This window comes from Pempheris klunzingeri, chromosome 18 (assembly GCF_042242105.1).
Source record: "Pempheris klunzingeri isolate RE-2024b chromosome 18, fPemKlu1.hap1, whole genome shotgun sequence".
NCBI lineage: Eukaryota > Metazoa > Chordata > Actinopteri > Acropomatiformes > Pempheridae > Pempheris > Pempheris klunzingeri.
In genome coordinates, this window is record NC_092029.1 from 2,224,868 (window position 1) to 2,248,558 (window position 23,691).

General features: G+C 43.5%; 1 protein-coding gene across 1 annotated transcript in view; it reads left to right on the plus strand.

Moving 5' to 3' along the window:
* col12a1b (collagen, type XII, alpha 1b) overlaps positions 1 to 23,691 on the plus strand; it is a 131,924-nt gene that overhangs the window by 77,633 nt on the left and 30,600 nt on the right. Inside the window, exons 40-53 of the mRNA XM_070849932.1 lie at positions 645 to 784; positions 948 to 1,077; positions 3,282 to 3,421; positions 3,661 to 3,790; positions 4,308 to 4,447; positions 5,556 to 5,685; positions 9,800 to 9,942; positions 13,611 to 13,740; positions 14,573 to 14,715; positions 16,414 to 16,543; positions 19,118 to 19,237; positions 20,074 to 20,220; positions 21,095 to 21,211; positions 23,022 to 23,174. Coding sequence (XP_070706033.1) covers positions 645 to 784; positions 948 to 1,077; positions 3,282 to 3,421; positions 3,661 to 3,790; positions 4,308 to 4,447; positions 5,556 to 5,685; positions 9,800 to 9,942; positions 13,611 to 13,740; positions 14,573 to 14,715; positions 16,414 to 16,543; positions 19,118 to 19,237; positions 20,074 to 20,220; positions 21,095 to 21,211; positions 23,022 to 23,174 — 1,893 coding nt within the window. The remainder of the gene's footprint in view (positions 1 to 644; positions 785 to 947; positions 1,078 to 3,281; positions 3,422 to 3,660; positions 3,791 to 4,307; positions 4,448 to 5,555; positions 5,686 to 9,799; positions 9,943 to 13,610; positions 13,741 to 14,572; positions 14,716 to 16,413; positions 16,544 to 19,117; positions 19,238 to 20,073; positions 20,221 to 21,094; positions 21,212 to 23,021; positions 23,175 to 23,691) is intronic.

Here is a 23,691-nt window from a genome sequence, read left to right on the forward strand (position 1 = left end):
GAGTACAGTCTGGTTTTTTCTCCTCCCCTCTCTCTCTCCTCATGTTCCCCCCCCCCCCCCACTTCCCCCCCACTGTGAAATGGAATTTCCCCCCTTGGGAGATCAATAAAGTTGAATTGAATATACTGTGTTAACACTTTATTTTGAAACCAGACTTGGCACAGACTTGATGCACTTAAATAAGCTGTGTTGTATATGGTGCTGCCCTTTTTGTCATTTAAAGGCCCCATATTCTAGTAATACCAATATTCTTCCTATTGGAGCTTGTTTGAATGTTCAGAAACACATTATTTTCCCCCGACAGACGCTGCAGCTGTTTTCAGCCTCAGCACGTCCGTGTGAGCTGGAGCTGGAGTTAGCGAGGAAAAAACAATAGAGCAAAAAAAAAGGGAGCAGAATCTAAACTGTGTTTTTTTGCACTCACTTACTGAAAGATGGAGCAGGAGAAAGACAGAGGACAGACTTTTCTCATAGTTTGGCTGTTTCACACACATATTTATGACATTAAGACATGTGAAAGTGAATTTTGCTTAAAGGAGGAGCTTTAACCGACTCCCTGATTAGACAGAGGAAGACTTTCCTCCAAAGGTTTGTAAGTGAATCAGCGAATCCTCTCAGCGGTAACTGAGACTCCCTCTCCTCAGATCCTTTGGGTGGAGTCAAGAACTTGCAGGTGACCGACCCGACCATCAGCACGCTGACGGCTCGCTGGGAACCGGCGGTGGGAAACGTCCTCAGCTACAAGGTCTTCTACGCAGCTGAGCCCGGAGGAGAAGAGCGAATGGTGGGAGCTGTTTCACTTAACTCTGACTCCTCTTACAGTTGATGTGAAGGTTGTGTTACATGCTGTCAGCTGCCTCCAAAGTGTCACTACAGACACACATTCACACCTTTATCAGATTAAGTCGTTATCGTGCTGATGGAGGCTTTAACGTTGTGCTGAACAGGAGGAGGTGTCAGGAGGCACCACCACCACCGTCCTGAGGAACTTGGAGGCCGACACCGTCTACAATGTGGTGGTTGTTCCCGTCTACCCAGACGTGGAGGGCATCCGGCAGGCCGAGAAGGGAAGGACAAGTGAGTGACTCAGCTCTCGTCCACATGAGCGCAACAGTGGACACAGTTCACATTCCTGTAAGCACGTGTGCGTCGTTCCAGAGAGCCACATAATCAAATCTGTCGGATTCTTCGTGTCAGATGGGAGTTTAGCAGACAGGAATGCATCTGACATTAAACAAAGTCAAATATTCTTCACTCAGATGCATCCAAAATAACCTCAAAACTTCACAGATCTAACTTTCAGCGTGACCACAGCTCATTTTGTTCAGGATTAATCTCTTTCAATCTCATTTTCTTGACAGAAATCTACTACTTACTCCATAAAATACACTTTTAAAGGATCACAGGCCATAAAAGATGTTCTGAAATGTCATCTTTACTATAATAATGTCATGTTTTTCCTATTGAAACACATTCTCAGCACGTGATAAAACACAATGAAGGCTCGTTCTCTACTGAAAACCAGTGAGCTGATTTCTATAGGACCTTATTGTCTCTCTCATCACCTAAGAGGAAACGATGTCTTCTTTCATTAAATCTGTGAGTCCCCTCGCCTCTTTTTCATGTGCTTAATGGGAAACACTGAAAAATGTAAGTGAGGAAGACATGGAGGCAGTTAGGGGAATTGAAAAGTACCCATTGTTCACAGTCCTGGAGGTCGAAGTCTTTACTTCATGGCGTCTGGTTGATCTCTCCTTGTGGGTCCATTTGGGGACTTTCCAACATTCAGAGATCCAATGTTTTATTGCTACTATAAAACTCCCATTATTCTCTTCATGCTATTGTCGTTTGCATGATTTATGTATCTATTAGATCTTTGTTTTCATTGTAACTCAACACAGCTCACAGGCGCAGAGACGATGAACAAAAGCAGCAGATCTAGAGCTGGTGATCTTAGGTGCATAGTTGTGCTCTAACCTTTCAAGTGCTGCCCAAATGTTTGTGTTTGTGATTCCACCTGAAGATGAGCTGGACAGGAAGGAACAGAAAACAGCATCCGGTCAGTTTTCAAAATAAAAGCTCTTCCGCAGACAGAGTATCACATCACTATATTAATATTACTTAAAATCTGGTCAGATGGTTTTAGACAACATAGGTGATGAGACGCTCATCCTGAAAGTGGAAAAACACTTTGTGAGAAGGCGACAGCGCGACAACATAGAAAACAAGAACATTTAACACAATAAGACAAAAAGAACCCATTTACCGTTGTAGCCTGCTACAAAATCTGAGCGAGTAAACTCATCCAGGCAAAATGCTCCACCTCTCATCACGTCAGTCCTCTCATGTAGAGCAGACAAGCAGTAACGAAGGGATCAAAGGCTAAAGTAGTGAAGTAAAAAGATAAAGACTGGCTTTATCTGGCTCAAAGATGAACTCACGTGAAGAGAAGAAGTACAGTTTTAAAAAAAAGAACATGAAAAGTACTTGTTCAAGAAGCAGAAGAAGCAGCAAACCGACGGCTTCATTTCTTTCATTTCTTCTGATCTTAGCCGAGACATTTCCACAGTAAAAAGCTGCAGGAAATCCTTAAACCCGTGCAGACACCGTGTTTGGAGGTTTTGGCTTTAACCAGCAGACTGTGATCATGTTTTCACTTTCACAAGCAAACTCCTGTATAAGAGGGCTTGACTTATGTGTTCCTGAGCACAGCTGATGGATATGATCTTATATAAGCCGCTGCATGAAACAGCCTCACCGCTCTCTCCCAGAATACCTAAATGAACTGAGCCGCCTGGAAGACAGGAAGTCCATCTGAAAACCTGCCAGTAATTCAAAGTAAACTCAGTTTGTATTTAATGGGCTAAAACATGCCAGAAAACCACCGGTATGGTGCTTAAAGACTCAGAATGATAATACAGGCTTGTGTATATGGATTTTTGTGGCTCACAGAAGGACGTAATGAATGCCAGAGAGTTTAGGCAACTTGTGGTACATCTGGATGCCGCTTATGTGGTAAACCTGCCCATATGGTGCACCCTGCAGGACAAAACAAATGCCAAGGATTATTTGCAGCAGTTAAGTCTAGAAAAAAACTTCTTAATAGGGATGTTTTTGTCTCATTGAATACCAGAAAGTTTAGACAGTCGCAGGAAAGGAAAAAAAAAAACACTCCTCTCTGATCGACAACCTCCCCGACTCTGAGACATCTGGACCGTCCTGACGGGGGTGGGCCCCGCCCGTCCAGCGCTGGACTGTGATGTGTCCCGTCTCTTTTTCAGAGCCCCTGGGCGGAGTGAAGAACCTCCAGGTGACCGACCCCACCACCAACTCCCTCAGGGTCCGCTGGGAGCCGGCGGACGGCGACGTCAGGCAGTACCAAGTCATCTACGTCCCCGCTGCCGGAGGAACCGAGAGCATGGTCTGTTATCTGCCGGGAGAGAAACAATAATAATAATTCTATACTTGTTAACAGCTGCTAGTTTAGATTCCTTCTGTTTTAGTTCTGCTAAAGTGAATTAAACTGACTAAACAATCTCATTACAAGGTCTGTTTCAAGTTAAACTAAACTAAACAGAACTGGAGAATAATCCTAATGGCACCAATTATTAACTATTCAGCTCCTTCACAGACATTCTGTCTTTTTCTTGTCCCGCACAGACTCAGGTATCTGGTATGTCGACCAACACGGTGCTCAGAGACCTGCAGCCCGACACCGTGTACAAAGTGACGCTGGTGCCTCTTTACTCGGACGTGGAGGGGAAACGCATGTCGGAGAACGGAAAGACAAGTGAGTTCGGCCACCGCAGAGCAGCTGACACCACATCTGGCTCACAAAGAGCTTCGTCAAACTCATCCTTAGTTTGTTTGAATATAAAATCAAGATGAATATGTGACGACTAATGTTTTTGTACTTGTTTTAAAGGCACTACGACTTTAAAGACTAAATATATGAGTAAAATATGTTGGTTTTGGTATTTTATTGTGTATAAACGGTCTGATTTGTGCTAGAAAGGTGAAATCATTTACCTCAGGTGTTAATTTAATAAATGTGTCAAATATAGTGTGTTTGCAAGCATGACAAAACACTAACAAGATAATTTGGTGTAATGACAACAGCAGGTAACTTAAATAAACAAGGAAAGATGTTTTGGAAGTCAGCAGGGGTCCCTAATGGGGCCTCACCCTTCTGCTGCTCCCACAAGGTCAAAGAAAGAGTCGTACTTTAGCCGCTGCTCTGACTTTCTGTGAGTCCGACAGGAAACTGACGATCATGATAATGGCTCCCTGTGCTTTGGTTTTGACAGAGGCTCTGGGCGGAGTGAAGAACCTGCAGGTCACCGATCCCACCACCAGCTCCCTCAAGGTGCGCTGGGAGCCGGCGGAGGGCAACGTCCGGCAGTACCGCATCTTCTACGTCCCCGTGTCCGGAGGCGCCGAGGACATGGTGAGACATCTGACTGTGTCCACAAGAGTGCTGGAGTGTCTGTAACTGTTGATGCAGCTTCTGCAGGCGTCTTCCCTAGTTTCTAGACAGCAGCATCGCTCAGTGTAGGTCTGTCAGTTGGTCCAGACTGAAGCATCTTAACAACTGTTGGATTTCCATTAACTTTAGTTCAAACAATGTAATAATGTCTTTGGATGAAACCCAAGGACTTTTCCTTTAGCGCCTCTGTGAGGTTGATTTTTTGTGGTTTTGAGTGAAATGTCTCAACAACTGTCGGATGGATTTCCAGGAAACTTTGCACAGACATTCCTGGTCTCCAGACAGCCGCATTGATGTATCTGTCCAGAGGCTGCCAAGGCAGGTACAGCAAAAAAAAACTTACAATCAAAGTAAAGGCAGCGAGGTGCAGGCGAGAATCCAGGAACAGTCATCAGAAACACAGCAGATAACCACAAAGCCAAAAAAAACAAACATAGATGAACTGACAAGGAACAAAGGATCAAGGATCACAAAAAGGCAGGAAGTAAGGTGATACACGACAAGACGGACTACAAAATAAAACGGAAAATAACGCACAAGACCACAAAATACAAAACAAAACATGGGCGGTGAGAAGAACACCTTAGCAGAGTTAGCATTTAGCTGAAAGCTACTGTGCTCTAGTGCAGCTTCATAGAGCTGCTGCTACAGCTGTAGACTCTGAAGGGAGCTAAAAAGATGTGCCACAAGTCTTTTATCATCTTAAAGGTCAAAGTGGTGGGAAAAAAGGAGTTTACTGATTTTAGAGTTCATCCGTCTGTTGGCAAAGTTGTTGCCGTGCTGTCTTTCTTCTGTGAGCCCACCTGATGCTCCTGATCACTCTAAGTACTCCTCTTTAGAATGAATTAAGACAGTTAGAGCTCTTTCTTTAGCGCAGTGCTGAAACCCCTGAGATCACAGCTTCACTTACAGACCATATTGAGTCATTGAGTTAAGGAGCAGAAGCTGCACTTGTTCTGACTCAATCTGAGGTTTTATTTTCACCCACAGTTCAGTAACTCTGTGATCCTGGCAGATGGAGCGCAGAACCTTTGTGTAATAACTCAGTTTTGCTTACGTGTGTGAACAGGAGCAGGTGTCCGGCGGCACCACCAACACCGTCCTGAGGAACCTGCTGTCGGACACTCCCTACAGCGTGACTGTGGTTCCTGTTTACCCAGAGGGAGAAGGTCTGCGCCAGTCCGAGAACGGAAAGACACGTAAGTCCTGGACCCCCCGTCGCACCTGCTCAGGTCTGATCCCACCTCAGTGTGTCTTCGCAGCAGCATGCACACTGTGGCTGAAGATCGCGGCCCAGATTTAGGATGAAACGGATGATGCACTGACTGATTTCATAGAAAATCACATCCAGAGATGAAAAATGATCTGAGCTCCTTTTTTTTTTTGATTAATAAAATATGAATTTCTGCAGTAAAGACGTCAGGACAGACTTTCCACCCATTAGGACTTTATTTTCTGCTTTCTTTCCACTAAAAACATTACACAAGCATCATAAAACTCTTGGGGCTAAATTGGGCTCACTGGCACTTCAGAGAGACATGAAGAAACTCTCTATCCAAGCATCATTAAGGCTAACGCTTCCTTAAGCTAACAGGCTTGCTCTGTGTCACTTCGATGACCTGATTATTAAAAAAAAAAAAAAAAACACCCTTTTCCAACATCTGTTTTTAGAAAACACAAAACACTTAATCCAGCTCGTCCTGTCAGGGGAGGGATCCATTTAGTCCGAGGATGAAATGGTCTTTGAAGGCTGTTCTCATGTGTCTAAATGTTTCTGAGTGCAGTTAATTCCTCGTCCTGTCCGTCAGTCTCACACTCACAGGCTCCCGTCAGGCTTTGGAAATCGTTTTCAGCTCCTCGTTGTGAAATTGTGGGATGTCATCGTTTATTCAGATGATTCGGTCCGAGGTGCAACGCTTTTGCTTTCTTTTCACTCATCAGGAATTTATTTTCTCTGTGGCAGTAACGCAAGGGAAGTTTATCTGTCCAGCACTCTCCAACAACAACAAGGCACTAAACACTGAAAACAGCATTAAAGGCATTGTGACAAACTGCAAAAGAAACACATTATAAAAGGAGATTTAAATAAGAGACAAAAGAAATAAAAATAAGCAAAAATAGAGTTGCAGTGCAAGAAAACACAAGTAACAAGCAAACTGTTACTGAATTACTCTACTTACTGAAAGATTCACAATAAAGGGACTGTTCAGTCAGCAGAAGCATGTAAATATGTTAATGTCCAGGCCTTTAATATGACATGATGCCCACTTCTTCAAATGTAATATCCACAAAAACATGTTTCTTTTGGATCAACACACTATTTTTGACTCCTCTAACACAGTTAACAAAACCAGGTTTAGCATCTACAACACCAGCGTGAGCTCACATTGGTTTTTACATTTCCCCGTCGTGGGACCAATAAATGAATAACTTATCTTACATTCCTCAGATGATTGTGGTTGTGGTGGAAGAACTGATCATGTGTGAGACTTTCATCCAGGAGATCAGGGTTTGAATCCCATGTGAGCTGATTTGTAGACATAAATATTTCAGCTTTCTTATATTTATATCTATGATTAGTTTTCAGTTGCAGTTGGGTTAGGTTTAGACACCAAAACTACTTGGTTAGGTTTAGGACAGCTCATGATTTGAGCTCTTGATTTTGAAATAAGCCGTCAAATACAGATATAAAAGGCAGGTGACTCCAACAGCATCTGTCTAAGTGTTTAAAGTTGATGTCTCTGCACTGACGTGACCTCAATACCTGAATCTGATTCTCCAGGAGCAAAGTAACTCATCATTTTCAGTTGTTTTTTGGTCTTTCTGCAAAGTCTGACATCAGAAACATCTTTATAGACAGATAGTATCTCCCTGAAGCTCTCTGGAAAAACTCCTGTGATCTGCAGAATTAGCCAAAACCCCTAAATCAAAAAAAAAAAAAAGAGCCTTTAAACCCCCCCCAGGGTGAGTCGGTGGAACAAAAGAGAAGAGTTCTTTCAAACTGATTGATAACAGAAGATAAATCCAAGATAATGTGGAACTTTTAAAGTAGACTCAACCCTCTGCTGGTCGCCCTGCGTCTGGGTGGTTTGACGTCCCGTTGTGCGTGTTGGTTTTGTGTCTGCCCAGACGGCATGCCACGCTCAGTCAGCAGAAATGCATCCTGGGGTTTTTTATTTTTTATTTTTAATTGGGAAGCTGCGAGTGTGCCGCAACTGTGATTCCACAGGCCGAGCCAGCGGGCAAACATGAGCCTGGAGGTCTTATTTTTCTTGTCAGGATAGTTTGGAGGCTTCATCAGTGAGCCATCCAGATGTGATGTGAATGATGCACTTTGTAAGCCCATTTTAAGGATATTTGTGGAGAGTTGAAAAGTGTTTTTGTTGCTTGGTTTTGTTGGTTGGACCACACATAATGCACCAGTCGGGGGACTTAATTGGCTACTGGCACAATTTTGGTAGCTTTTAGCAGTTATGGATGTTTTGGGCTTTTTGATGGCGACTTGTTTGAGTCTTAGTGCTGCTCAGCGTTCCTGCACTTCAATGAAACCACAGTGGCCTCATTTGGTAACCCACTAAGGCCGATGAAGGATAATATCATTGCTGTCATGATAACTTTAAAAAACAGGATAACTGTGGAGAGTTTTGGTTTCAGTGAAACTGTCAAACTCATGGATTTATTACTTAAAATGGCTTTTTCCCGTACTGCTGCTCGCCGTGGTTGGGGGCTTTGGTTACGTTATGGCTGCTGCAGAGATAAATCATTGGGGTTGGGGATACGTTTTTAGTCAGTTAAGGTACGATGAACTGTTTCATTAATTTGATTTATTAACCAAAGGTTTTGGTGTTTTTGCATGAGGTTAATTGCTTCCTTGTTAACAAATCAAATATATGGTGAATAAAACTCGACGTCCCGGAGACCAGTTGTGTGAAATGTTGTGATGTAGATGAAAACTTTAACTATAACTTAACTGAAGCCCGAGCTACAGCACGGGGAAAACTCTTCAATGTGGAAACTTTAACACACGACTGTTTTGAGTAGTTCCCCTCACTGCTCAAGCTTAACACAGTCGGACGTTTCCATTTACTTTTGTTTGAAAGATTGCGTTGAAAATGTAGGCAACGGAGCATTAATTTCTGCAGAATGACAGCGAGGACGCTCTCGTAGAACATGTGAAGTGTCTGCAGCGAGGAGGTCCTCTGCGTGAGTCATTCTATCAGCGAATACGAGCCTGAGTGTGACGTTAATGATCTTTTATTACCAGTAACTCAGTCCAGTTCCACCGTTTCCGTCCCGGGAGGAATTTCTCACATTTTGTCTGGACAAAAAAAACCCATCTCTCAGTACAAAATGTGGGGAAAAAGGAGCCTATTGCAATAAAACGGTTGATAACACACAATTAGATCAAAATTACATAATCTCTCTGAAGGATAGAAGGTCATTTTGTCCTTGGATGATAGAAGTATAACATCCTGTCAGACCGTGTCCTTAAAGGTGTTAACTGCTGATTCTTTGTCAGCGAGGTTATACAACATCAGGGAGAAGGTTTCCTTATTGAGGAAGAGGCTCTGTCTAAGTCTACCTACTGCATCTAGTTTTGTTTTATTGGGTAAAGCTCCAAATACCACGGGGATATGCACATCTGGTTTGGTTTAAAATGGAAGTTAAGAGCTTTTTGCATAAACCCAAAACTGTGCTACTTCTCTCTACACATTCTCCACATAGACGCCATAAAAAACGACTCTGCTGCAGGAGACTTTTGCTGCACTCAGCTATTCGAGCTCGACCTCGACTCTGACTGCGATGCAGCGTGTCCCGCTGCAAAGACGAAGATTCATTCCCTCGTTAAATGTTGGGACATTTTTGAAGTTATTCCAACAACAAAAAAAAAAAAGCAGCTTGTTTTAATTCTGAGCACTGAGACAGAACACAACAAACACTAATAGATTTATGAATGTGTTTTCTTTCATTCACTGAGAAGGTCAGTGAGGGTCTGACCTTTTGTAAACTGTTTGAAGAATTTGGTTTCTAATTCGCTCTGTAGCTTTTTAAAAAACGCAGAGCCTAAACTGAGACTCTAATCCTCGGCTTGACATTTGCTCCGTTTCTGTTTGGCACTTTACTTACAAACGATGACAGGAATGTAATCACTTGTGTTTGTTAGTCCTTCAGCATTAGCCGTCATTTTCCGGGTCCTAAAATGGGAGTTACTCGGAAAGAGCTCTTCGTTTTGATGTTTCGTTCCTAAGTGAAGAAAGTCACCACTCCCCCCCTTCCTCACTTCACTTTCTCTTAACCTTTGTGACCCTGCAGTCCCACGCACGCCACCCAGGAACATCCAGGTGTACAACCCCAGCCCCAACAGCCTGAACGTGCGCTGGGAGCCCGCCTCAGGCCAGGTTCAGCAGTACCGGGTGTCTTACACCCCCCTGTCCGGAGCCAGACAGACCGAGGCGGTGAGTAACTCTTCGGGCTGTTAAAACACAAACTGTCATTAGCAGCAGAATTTGCCCGACGGGCAGGAAGAGGTGGTTTCCCCTGAGATCACCGTGTCTACTGACAAAGTAGAGGGATTACAGCTACACGAGCAAAGACAAGAAAAGAACAAACTCTGGCATGGGATTCAGCGTTTAAACAGTTATAGATTTCTGCTTGTCACATTGGATAATACATTTTTCCCCATTACAAAATCAACTTGTTGCAAAGGCTGCAGGCCGACTCTTGTTAGATGTGATGTGACTCCAGGAAAATCTTGAGATAAATGAAATTACATTGGAAAAAAGGGGGGATTATCTCATCATATAAGCATTTTCTTGTCTTGCTTGTTTTAAGATAAAGCCGATTATCGTCACAGATAGGGCTACAGCTAATGATTATTTTCATTATCAAGTAATCTGTTGATTGTTTTTATATTTGTACCATTAATTGATTGTTCATTTAATCTTTAAAATGCCAAGAAATGATGAAAATGTCCCCGAGCCCACGGTGACACCCTCACAAGTGATAGAATACAGAGAAAAGCAGGTAACTTGACGAACTGATTGATTGACTCATCGTTTCTTTCCTGACTTTGTTTTTGACTTTGAATGAGTTGAAGGACCTGAGTTCTTCTCTAAGTCACAAAGGGTGCAGCAGACAATAAATCCAACATGAGCCAATCATGTTGCAAACCAGGGGACAGACAGCTGAAATCTCAGATTATCACATGCAGATGTAAAAGGACTCTATTTAAGAATAGATACAAAGTTTAGGCAGAGACTGGCAGGTTTAGACTTGGCTCTTGACTTGGGACTTGTTGGATTTGACATGATGTTGGATCTAGACTGGGGACTTCACATGTGACTTGCTGGTCTTGACTTGGGATTTACCTTCAGACTCGTATAGTCGATCTTCACTTGTGACTCGTTCGTCCTAACTTGTACTTTTTGGTCTTGACTTGGGACTTTTTGTGAGACTTGTAGGTCTTGATGTGGTTCTTGACTTTACTTTTGACTTATTTGTCTGAGCTTGGAACTTTTTGTCTGGACCTGGGGCTTCATGTGTAACTTGTTGGTCTTTACTTTAGTTTTTGTGAGACTCGTGACTTGTCTTGAGTTGAGACCTTTGATCTTGACGTGACTCTTGTAGGTCTTGAGGAGTTTGGACATGTTTGTCTTGACTTAAACCTTTTCCGTCTTGACTTTGTTCTCGACCTGTGACTTATCGGTCCTGACTTGAGACTTGTCAGGTCTGTATCCTGAGTGCGTGCTGCACAGTTGAACTCTTCGCCTCAGGCTGCATTTACATTCAATGCCTGAGACTCTAAATCAGTTTTATTCATCTCTCCTCCACATCTGATTAAACCAGTGAAATCAATGCAGGGTCATAGCTTTCACCGGGTCGGCCTTTCTCATGGAAACAACAGGCGGTCCTGTTTGGCCGTTCCCATTTGTTTCGCTAAGTGTTTGCATTGATGTTGCCCAGATGTTTGACCAGCGGTTATTATAGCGATGCTCTTAAATATGGAAATCATGACTTGTCAGCTTTTTGTATTTCTCCATCAGCACTGATTTCACGCACCAGTGCAAATATCTGGATCGCAGGGAGAGAAAACAGGGCGAACGGTTTGAACTCTGCGACTGAAGTTTGGAAACGCTGCACGCCGGACACATCTGTGACTGACATCAGCTCCTATGGTTGAAGTTTTTGGGAACATAAGGCCGTAATCTAATTTGGCTGTTCCAGTGATTAGGATCTGCTTTGATGCTGCGATGCTGCGAAGCTTATCAGCCCCAGTAGTTACCACATTGAGAAGTTTATTATCTCCTGTGGTCACCATTTCCCTCTATCTATATTCACTTCTGCTGTATTTCATTTTAATTAGCTTTGATTTTGTTTTGGTTGGAGAGGAAGCTGTTTTGGCACACACAGTGACACGCAGAGACACAACGATGAGCTCAGAAATGCAAAGATGTACCAGCAAGATTTACGGGCCTCATTTTACAAGCTGCTGAAAGCATATTAATCAACAGAAGTCACTTTATTTTGAGACCGTGCTGCTTTGAATGAGAAAAACCTCGGTTGGTGTCATTGGTTGGGTTATACTGAAGTGGGCAGAGCCTAAGCAGAGATTCTAGAGTAGAAATTTGGGAAAATATGCAGTTTATGTCCAAAAGTATGTGGAAACTATTAGATAACACCCTCATGTGACCGTTCCCACCAGATTTTGGAAGCTGGTTGCAGGAATTTTGCTCCCATTGACACCAACTATGTTTCCATGCACAAAATATTACAGACTTAGCTCTGAAACAGTTAGAGCTGAGACATTGACATGCAGCTGTCCATACTCTGGTGCCCTAACATCAATCAATCAATCTTTATTTATACAGCACCAATTTATAACAAGTGTTAACTCAAGACACTTTTCAGAAATGGAAGGAAATAGTACAAGACGACCTGAGACCTGCAATTAAAAGATCAATCTCGATATTTTATGAATTGACATCCGATCATTTAAACGTAGATTGATTTGTTAAAGCCAGCTGCCACCATTTAACTTGTATTTTTCACTGCTTTTGAGTCTAATTTGTGCCTTCAGATGCGATTGTATTTTCAGGGAAGTCGTTCAGGTGTTTTACAGCAGCAGAAGAAGAACAGTACAAAAGTAAAGTCAAAGTCAAAAGTACCGATGACTTCTGTTGCTCATCTTAGAGCTAGAAAGTTTGAATACCATGTCAGTGGATCATCAGCCAACTCCTTAACACAGTAATCCCAATACCTCTTAAAAGCCTATCACTTATTTGGCTCCGCTCACTGAGATTTACCTCCACCAGCGAGTCACGTCTCGACCCTGGAGAGCTGCTCGGCCTTCAGGAAATGACTGCACGACTCCACCTCCAGCCTGACATCATTTGTTGTGTTTTTAAAGGACACTTGCCAATCCATCGAGTCGACTGGAGGGATCTGAGCCCAGAGCAGCAGGCGTTCATGTATATATGTGCTTCCAGTTGTGGAATATCAACCACATCATCACTGAGGAACCTGCTTCATGGTCCGATGTGCCAGAAGCTTTGGGTCCAAAACCCTTTGAGATATTTGCTTGAACCAAACTCCAGATGAGGGTTGACTTGAGTTCAACCGGTGGATGTATTTCCCATGACGTAACGGTCCTGATTTTTATCGCCGGCAAACCTGGCTAAGAAGCAGGCGATGGATGCCGTGATAATCCCAGTGACAAGAGACAGTCCTCAGTGGTCCTTGTTGTTAGACAACACGTCGAGCTGCGTGTCTGAACCTGCTCAGAGTCGCTGACAGACGCGGCGCTCTCCGGCTGCTTCCTACCAGAAACTGTTTATCCGTCAGTCCACTTACCGAATGAATGATTTGTTTTGGCGTCTAACCTCCCAGGCCTTTGTTAGTGTTTCAGGAGAGCTTTGGCAGCAGGACGCTCGCGGAGATAACTGGATGGGGGATGAGCAGTGAAGTCATTATGTACATTATCACTGCCAGACCATTATGTAATGCACGAAGAGGCTCATTTGAATAGGCAGAACCGTCCCCGCTGTGGCTGTCATGATGATGATGATGATGATGATGATGATGGGGTCTGTATACTCTTTAACCTCTGGATTTCTTCTCCAAAAAGGTCATGGTTCCAGGAAATCTTAACAACGCCTTCCTGGACAACCTGATCCCGGACACTCCCTATTCGGTCAGTGTCACGGCTCTGTACGCCGACGGAGCCGGACCGGCAATCAAGGATAACGGCAAAACACGTATGTACAACAGCAATCTGACATGCTGACACTGTGTACAAACAATGTGGACAATCCAGTGACTCACTCGTGCTGGCCATCGTTTACATCTGCATTGAGTCACATGGAAGCATTAGAGGGTCATCGGTGTTAAAACCCAGTGAACAAATGATGATTTCTTACCGTGAGAAGCACTTAATGATTCAAAGGAGCTTAAAAACTATGATTTACTGCAAACAACTACTAAAATAATCCATTCATGCTCTCACGTCACACTTACTACATATGTACTCATAGAAGTGGGGTTACATTCTGGTAACTTCAGGTCAATATTGACTGTTAACTAACTTTTGCCTTTTGTCCTGGAAACTCTGAGCACAGTTAAGCTAGTCATAAACTCATTTAAACTCAGTTGGATGCATTGACCATTAAACTTAGCTTTGAGTGGCCCCAGCTATACATAAAATGCTGAAAATATGCAGGTGGTCTGGTTTAACCATTAAATGGAAATCGTGCTGTTGCTGTTGTAATTCACGGCACGTAAACGTCACACTGACTGAATTTACTGACCATGAAACACATACAAACAGATCTAACATGAGCCAGCTAGGTTACTGCAACATGAAAATGAGTCTAAATTAATTCTAGCAGCTTTATATTCAGTGTAGTGCTTTGAGTTTTGGGACCTGCTGTTTCACCTGTAAACTTTTTCTTTATCTACATGGACGAGGAACGTTTTTTCTGAACTCAGAACCAGAAATGAAAAAGTAGCTCTGGAGTTTATCATCAGACACATTGCACTGTGTATAAACGTGTTGCTGCTCCAGTTAATGGATTTGCGTTCCTGCTGCAGTGCCGCGTGCCGGTCCGAGGAACATGCGTGTGTTTGATGCCACCACCAGCACCCTCACCATCGGCTGGGACCACGCAGAGGGTCCCGTGAGGCAGTACAAGATCTCCTACGCTCCCATGACCGGAGACCCCATCACAGAGTTCGTAAGTACACGACAGAAAAACCTCCTCAAGACTGATGTATCAAACTTAAAGGTCCCATAATAATATAAATGATAAATATTCATCCCTGGTTTGACAACAGAGCCTCAAACTCTGAGAGAAGACCGTCCTCTCTCTGTTTAATGTGTGTGAAAACACACTGTTTAGATTGGGCTCCCTTTATGATGTCATAGGGGGTCTGTTGGTCATGTGACTGTCCACCACTCTATCTTTTTCCTCTATAACTCCAGCTAACATGAAAACATCAATTTATTCTGCTCTTCTAAAACGCAGCGTTCAGACAGAGGCTGAAAACAGCTGCAGCGGCCATGTTTGTTTTGCTAAAAATAAAAAGTTCCTGAACATTAAATCATGTTAAAATGTTCCAATCGGACCTCCACATACCTGCATGAACGTCAAAATGAGCAGAATGTGGGTTTGCAAATAGAAACACAACCCCAAGTTCAAACTATAACTTCTAATGAACAATAATGAGAGATATTTGTCAGCTAATGACGTGTTTTGTTTTGGATAAACTCTTGATACACTCTCGCTGCTCACCGTTCGCCGTGATGTTCCATGCAAACTATGCGGTGAAGTCACATCTCAGGGTTCCCTTGGCTTGGCCGGGTTATAAATCACAGATTAGTGAGACTAATTACAGGCTCTGTTAAACAAACACTGTAATTTGGGCCATAATAACGTTATTAATAGTCCTAAATAATGAGTTGGACTGGTGGTGGAGGGCGGAGACGGCCCAGCTGTGCTCCTCCGCCTCTGCTTGTTAGCGTAGCACCTGTTCAGCATGAGTCAGCTAACTGCAGCGGAGGGACGGCGATGAAAGGATTGCTCCAGACTGGGCCGGACACGGGAACTTCTAACCATTTATGAACGCACGCAATTATTACAACTTAGCATCTGTGGCTAATGGAGAAGGCTTGTGTTTGTACGCAGCCTCCAAAAGCAAACTGACCTGCAATTTTCTGCTTCAGGACACTTTGGCAAAATGATTCCTTCCTTCTTTGATAGAAAAAAACTCTAAATTCACCAATTCAGCATTTCATAACACCGACAACTTCCTGACTCGTCATGTCTGCTAGTGTAGACGGATTAGTCTGAAAACTTTAGACCTTAAATCATCAATAAAACGGGTGGTTGAGGCATTTCTGCATAACTTTATACATAGTTTATACATTTAAGGGTCATTTCAACCAGTGTGTGAAATACAGACCTAATTGAAATCACACACCCTCTATTTTGGGGATCTCAAAGTTTATTATTTTCTAATTATCTATATTGTAAAAACTGACAGTGAGCAGGCAGCAGATGTTGTCTATATTGGTGCTGCAGGCATAGATGGATGATAATTCTGTGAATCAGTTAATAACAGTTAATACTTTGTGTTTGAAAAACCCAATTCATGTCTTATGTGACAGAAAAAGTCCAAAAATAGTACTAAAATCATAAAACATGTCGTTCTGAATGAAAAAGCACACAGAGTTCATTAACAGTCAGATCTCAGTGAATTAATGAAGCAAAGTTCTTCCACCAGAAAGTCTTAAGAACCAAACACACAAACCCTCTTGTGTACAAACATGTGGATGTGTGGGAACGAGAGCTCCTAGCGTGGCAGCGTTTATATCAGCCTGAATGAGCGGCTCTTTGGATGACCTGACTCTGTGGTGGTTTTTTTATCCCCAGGCTGTGGTTCCAGGGAACAGAAACAACGCCATGCTGCAGAATCTGCTCCCCGACACGCCGTACAACATCACCGTGGAGGCCGTCTACGCCGAGGGCCCCGGAGGCTCCCTCAATGGAAACGGACGTACAGGTGAGGCAGCTACAGATAACCACAGATTCAGACGTGTTGGCTCACAAAAACAGCTATCGACCAGGTTTTACCGCTCTCTTCAAAGCCACCACACTCCTTGACGAAAACAGCAATTTTAAGTGCTGGTTGCTGGTCTACCGCTGTGTCGATCAGCTAGTTTGTTGGTGTTATTGTCTGACTTTACCATTTTAAATGGTTAGTTTGGGTTCAACGTAATGTTTGCATGACACACAGTAGCAGAAACAAACTTAACTGATGGAGGCAGCAGCAGAGCAGCAGCTCCTGTGTTCTGTGAGCTAAAATCCCTGTTTTTATGAATGTAGTCTGGTGTGTGTGCAGAGAGCGATATAACGGCTGTTTGTGGTTAAACCAAAAGGATCTTCCAGGTCTCTCTCTGTAGGGATCCTTTCCATGATGCTGTCACACACTTAGAATAACACTCTGAGCCTGTCAGTGGATCAAACAAGCTCTTTTAGTGGACCTACAGTGATCAGGTGCAGTTGTCCCAAAGGATCACGTTGTGGCTGCTGGCTGAGGCGATCTACACGATCAATTTAAACACTCTTTGTACCTAGCAGTCATTTAGACACCAAAATATGTAAAAATGGTTTAAAAACATCAGAATAGCCCTTTAAGTCCAGTAGCATCACACCACTACTGCACAGGTGGTGCAGTGACAGCAGCAGGTGAGGAGCAGCTTTGGTCCTCCGTCAGCACCCTGTGTGTACACAGGATGCGTTCAGGCACAGGTCTGCAGGTAGGTCCTTTGTGTTTTGGCAGTGCTCTGAGCCCAGCGCCTAAAACACCAGACAGCCTTTAAGTCTAAAAAGATGTCACCTTGAGTAAAATGAGAGCAGCCTGTCGACAGCTGCAGGGACAAAGACAGGAGTGTATCTGAGATGGACACCTGAAACTGTGTCTGTAAGACAATCTTTCAGACTGTTTTTTAAGTGGCTGCTTTAAATAAAAGGCAGGTTTCTGTGTTGAAGGTCACAGATTTCAGCTTTAGCAGCAACACGGTGATTGCTCCATACTGAGGACTATAGTTAGGAAGCCAACAGGATTTAAGAGAAGAGGTGATTCCACTGAAACAGCAGAGGAATTTGTGCTTGTTTGTCCTAATCCTGTTTCCTGTTCTGAAACAGAGAAACTGGCTTTTTTTAAATGGTCAGTGTCAGTAATAACGTTTTAAAAACAGTGTCATTTGAGTTGAACACAAAATGTTTTTTTCGTTGACAGAAAATTCAAAATTGTTGATTTAAACAAAGAATCACCTGTTTTATTTCATTCTTTTGGGATCACCAGTTTTCATATTGACTCTGAAGAGTCATCTGTTGCCTCTTAGCACCTTAAAACCCTCCACAGACAAAGAATCTGTCAATTACAACCGTGACCGTCCGGAAAAAGTCACAAAAACGCCAACAGGAGGGCGTTGAACTGCTCCTGCAGCACCTCCGTCGTCTCTTTACCAAGAAATCACAAATTCACAACTTCCAGCGGAGCTTTGGAGCGATGAGGAGGTGATAATAGAACATAATTATCAGAGCCACTTTCAAACTTCTGGGAGGAGGAAGAAGTCGATACCTAAAAGTCAGATTTTCAGTGGACTGTTCCTTTAAGAAACAAGCAGTTTTTATCTGTAATACGTCAAAAAAAAGTCTTAAATAAAACAGAAACTAACATTAAGACCAAAGTCGCGCTGCAGCCTCGATAACATCCCTCAGCGTCTGCACCCGTGTCTCGCCGTGGTCACACGGGGCGCTGCAGGGATCGAACCTGTGAACTCAGTGCTGCTCAGGCAACAGCTGAGCTGAACAACAGCTCACAGCTCTCCGGGCCGAGCGGTGTGTGAGTGTGTGAGTGTGTGAGTGTGTGAGCAGCGAAAATAAATACAGTAGACACAGATTAGTCAACAGTGCCAACACATGTTAACGTGGGGAGCTCAGACCGCTGGGAGTTAGAGCTCTTTACTGGTGATACACACAGTAGAAACTCTGAGTGTGTGAGTGTGAGTGTGTGTTTCAGGCATCAGTCCAAGCTCGAACAGCAGCCGCTTGGCTCGCTCAACAAGGCCGAGTGGAGACTGAAATCTAAACACGTGTGTTACATATAATGACTTTGATAAACATGACGGATGAGGGCGGAGGTGTTCGGGGAGGAAGAGAGTCGGTGTTCAGGTTTAGTTTTGACGAAGCAGAAGAATCTGACAGCTGAGAGAGAGTCACATTCACCCAGAAGTACCAGGTTTTTCTCCCATTTGGCAGCTTTTTTTCTGTTTTTTTATCACATTTTAAAAACTTTAAACACTGATGAGCTTCAGGGAACGACTTTTTATACGATGTAAGTGGTGTTTTGTTGAAATGAAGTGATAAAGAAAACATTAAATTCGCTTTTTAAGGTTTCCACTTCAAGATGAAGTCACTTATCTCACAGAAATCTGCTGAGGCTTCATCAGGAACAGGCAGCAGTTCACTGAGTCCACTCACCTCCAGTCTAGTCCAGTAGAAATGAAAAGGCAGCCATGTTGTCTCCACAGCCTGATTGTTGCTGACTCGTGTCTCCTCTGTGTCCCAGTCGGCCTGCTGAGTCCCAGAAACCTCCGCGTCTCAGATGAGTGGTACACCAGGTTCAGGGTGGCCTGGGACCCGGTGCCAGCTCCTGTCCAGGGATACAGGCTGACCTACTCTCCTACAGGTGAGAGCCGCTTTGATTAATTTGAATATTTCTGGACTGTCAGAGAGGTAAAGCTTGTCTGTTTCACTAGAAAAGGGAAAGATTTGTCCCTTTCCTCACTACTTAAGTCAAATAAAGAAAATGAAGGATAGAAATAATACTTTCCAGCTGCTGTCATCGCTGCACGGCAGATACTTCTCCAAGAAAAATAGAAAACCAGCTCATTCTTTGTTTAAAGTTCTAATAAATCTCTGTTCAGTCACCGTTTATCAAGTGAGTTAAAGCCTGTGGACCACCGCTGGATGTTTTTTAGTACTCTTTGGTGTTACAAACCAGGAGTGGAGTCGGCTTTCAGACGCAGCGTCCAGCTCCCAGCAGTGTTCGGTCTGTCACAGAGAGAAGGAGGAGGCGCTGCAATGTTTTCTGTTAGCTTTGGGAAACGGTTACGAAGGCCGAACAAACAAAGAAAAGATCAGCGACTGCAGGCGATGACAAATGGACTCAAATCTGAAGAGAAATGAATAAATTTGACGTTGAGATGAAGTCAGAGTGAAGTCCAGAAACACACCTGCAGTTCTGGTTTACCACCACAGAGTTTTTACCTCCGGAACAGATTCAGAGCGTCTGACTGAAAAAGGACTTCTGCTGAAAGGCTCCTGCTCTTTTCACTTTTTTCTGATTCTTGAGCTTCGTGAGGCTGTTTTACTACAGCCCACTTTTACTGGCTTCTTCTGGAGCTTTCAGCTGAGTCACTCAGAGGCCCATTTATCACTTGCTGTCTTCAGTATTTGTGCTTTAGAGTGTTTAGTTCAGTTCCACACCTGTTTCACTTCTTACTCTTCCTCCTGTCTCTCCAGGCACAGACCAGTCCATAGATTTCTTCGTCGGCGACGTGACCTCTTACACTCTGACCAACCTGCAGCCGGGAACCACCTACGATGTGAAAGTGATCGCTCAGTACACCGGCGGTGCCAGCGCTCCGCTCGCTGGACAGGGGACCACACGTATGTACAGCAACCGTGTGAAAGGACAAACAGAAACCAGTCAGTTGATCCGAATCCAACATATTTCCTCATTTGGACAGCTTGTCTTTTGTGAGGAGTTAGAGGGAGCTTCACTTGTGGCAGAGCTGAGACTCAAAACTTGGACTAAACTAAAGAAAATAAAACTCTTTGACTTACTTAAAACTGCAAAAAGACTTGACTTGCATGAGACTTGTAACCTTCAAGTCTCAGTTTTAACCTGATAAAACATCATCCTGTCTGAAAACACTCTTCAGTCACTCAAACGCCTTTAGATCTGTTATGGACTAAATAACATTTAAACAGCTCTGGCTTGTTCAGACATTACTGAGCCTCCTAAACTATCTGCTCAGGCTCAAACCACGAGAGATAAGATGCCGAGACAAGAGATAAGATGTGTCGTAATAGTCATGTGCAGACAGAAGGAGACTTTCTGTCTTCGCTTCATTCAGCAAAAAACATAAAATGCAGCATCTGAACAAACAGATTGTTCCTCCATCTGATCTCTTCTGAGATAAAGACTCCATCACTGTGTGTTATCCCACTGGCTTCTACTGATTTAGAAATGGTTTTATTAATCAAGTATTATTGTTGAAAACATGGGTTTAAAAAGGATCCACAGCAGCATAAACTCTGTATCCTTCGTAGCATTAGCATACTTAGCTTTATGGTTAAATGGAACCTTTCCACTGATGGTGGATCAGGACGAGGATGTGGACTTCTTTCTGCAGATTAGAATGATTAGAGTGATCAGAGTCTTTAATCAGAGCACTGGTCTGATGCAGTTATTGACAGATCAGTGTAATAATAAGTTCTACTGTGCTGAAATGTGTCTGTATGTCCTCTTCCTCTGCAGTCTACCTGAACGTGACCAACATTGAGACCTACAACGTCGACCACGACAAGTTCTGCATCAAATGGACTCCTCACAGGGCGGCCACGTCGTACCGCATCAAGCTCAACCCCGCGGACCGTAAGTCTCCTCCGTTCTCACCACAGCTGTGGTCAGCTGTCCACCGTGGATGCTTTAGATTCACGTGTGTGTGTGTGTGTGTGTGTGCACCTGGTGGCGGCGGTGTGGTCCTCTCCTGGTCGGAGGTGACTGGTTTTGAGGTGATGCATGCACAGTGAGACTCCCAGCAGATGTTTGGAGGCGTATCTCCACATGAGCTCATCTCTGAGGCTGCAGATCCTTCGCAGACTGTGTCGGGATCACGTCTAGACTCAGAGACTGTTTATCTTTAAGCCTCCTTCTTGTGATTATTACTCGAAGCAGGATGCAAGTCTTGGCCTGGATTGAAAGCATCCGACCACCAAGCTTTAATTGTGTCTATGTCTGCAAAGATTACATCCTTTTCAATTACTGCGGGGTCTTTGAATCCCATCTGGTTCATATTCACACATGGACACGGGTGAGCGGTGAAAGAGCAGGAAAAACCCAGGAAGGGAGCATCCATCCATATTTGAATATCTATATGGTAGTCATTAGGCACTCGGGCCGCTGTGACGGGCTGCCAGAACAAATACGAGTCTGCTAGCGTGAGACTCATGGCGGGTTAACCACTACCAGAGGATCAGGAATCCTCCTCCTCGTCCCCGTGAAAGGCAGCAGACTCTCAAGTCAACAAATCAGTCAACTGTTTGTTCTCAAATGGAAATGCAAACAGCGGTCGGAGGCGGCGGTGAGATGAGTAAGTGGAAAAAGTGCGGGCGAGGCCACAGATCGCTTCTCCAGTGATGTTCCCTCCCTATTTTAAAACCCATGGAAACACTGGTTAGTCAGAATTATCTAATAAGAAGCTGAAATGTTTCAGGGATCATCTGTGTGATGAACGAGGGCCACCGTTCTGGAGGAGATCTGACGGGGAGGCGTGCCTGTTTTTCCCAGAACACTTTATAATAAGTGGCTTCGATCGTAACCTGTTGATGTTTTCGAGCTCCTTCTAGAAGAGTTGCTTCACCAGAGCTGCTGGATTCTGTCATTCTGTCATGTGTTCTCTCAGGACGCTGAAAAGTAGCGGCCGTCATCCGTGGCAGCTGTCTCTGCAATAAACAGGCGTTGTTTGCTTGTGCTTACTAAAGCGCACAGTGTAAATAGGAGAGCTTATTACCAATATATCACCGCAGCGCCGCGCAGAGCTGTAAACATTTCACTGGGAAAGTGAATCACGGCGGACGAGGACGAGGACGAGAGCTGTTGTTCGGCAGCATTAACGAACCTTTTATTTTTAAGAAAATCCATCAACGCTGACAGAAGTACAAATTCAAAAGCTGAAAAAGCTGAAAAATGTGGTTTCTCTGCATGATGGTGGGTGAAAACAGACAGCTGTAGTCTCATATTCACAAGTAATGTCAATTTAACTTAAAAAAAGTTAGATTGAACGAGTAAAACGAGTCCGAGACCCTGAAGACCCTTATTTTCTCCATAAATTGTCCTGTTAGAACAAAACGTTCTCCAGAGTCAGAAGAGTTTTCATGTTCCACAGGAGAGATGAGCTCCTTTTTACTGGTTTGAATCAGACGTAAATCAGAAAAGACTGATTGTCACATATACAAGCATGAAGAGGCAGGTTTGATGATAAAAGCTGAGCTATAACAAACACATTCACCAGAATGAGTGAGATATTCAGGAACATCTCTGGCTTAGCTTGAGTGGTTCTGCGTCCTCAGAAAGTGTGTAAATATAATGAAAGTCAAGTGTTTTCAGGTGTTTTAACAGATTTAGAGCAAACAGACAGAAATAAACTGATGTGAGTTACTTTTTTTTCTCCCTCTCTCTGCAGCCTCCAGTAAAGGACAACACGAGATCACCATCCCCGCCGGTCTGCCTCAGTACTGCTTTGACGGGCTCTCTCCTGACGCCCTGTACACCGCCACCGTCTTCGTTCAGACCCCCAATCTGGAGGGTCCGGGGGTCAGCGCCAAGGAGAGAACACGTAGGTGTTTCATGAGGACGTGGAGCCGTTGTTTCGTGTGTTTGAATGTGTTTGAATGTGTCCGAGCTGATGTGCAACTCTTCAGACTGGAGGCTTCATCAGAAAACACCTGGAACAAAACACAGCTCCCTTAAACTCTTCTACCTGTTGGACTTTTTAGATATTTGATCCTAAACCTCCAAACCTCCACTTCTAGTAGTTTTTACCTAACTGTATTTTATTTTATATTTAAATTATTTGAATTTGTCTTCCTTTATTACAAACTTTTAGGGCATTTTACATGACTGTGTTTATCTTCCCTAATTGGCTTTAATGGTTTTTATTAGCTAAGTGTGGTATTGTCTTTTCTGTTAATAAAAGCTGAAAATTCATGAATTAATATATTAATTATTGTATTATTATAATGAATTATAATATTAAAATTAAAATGTAGTGGTGCCCACATTATTTAACAGACACGTACCAGATGTGCTGTTTAAACAACATCTGGAATAAATGTAGATTTTTATGTTTTAAT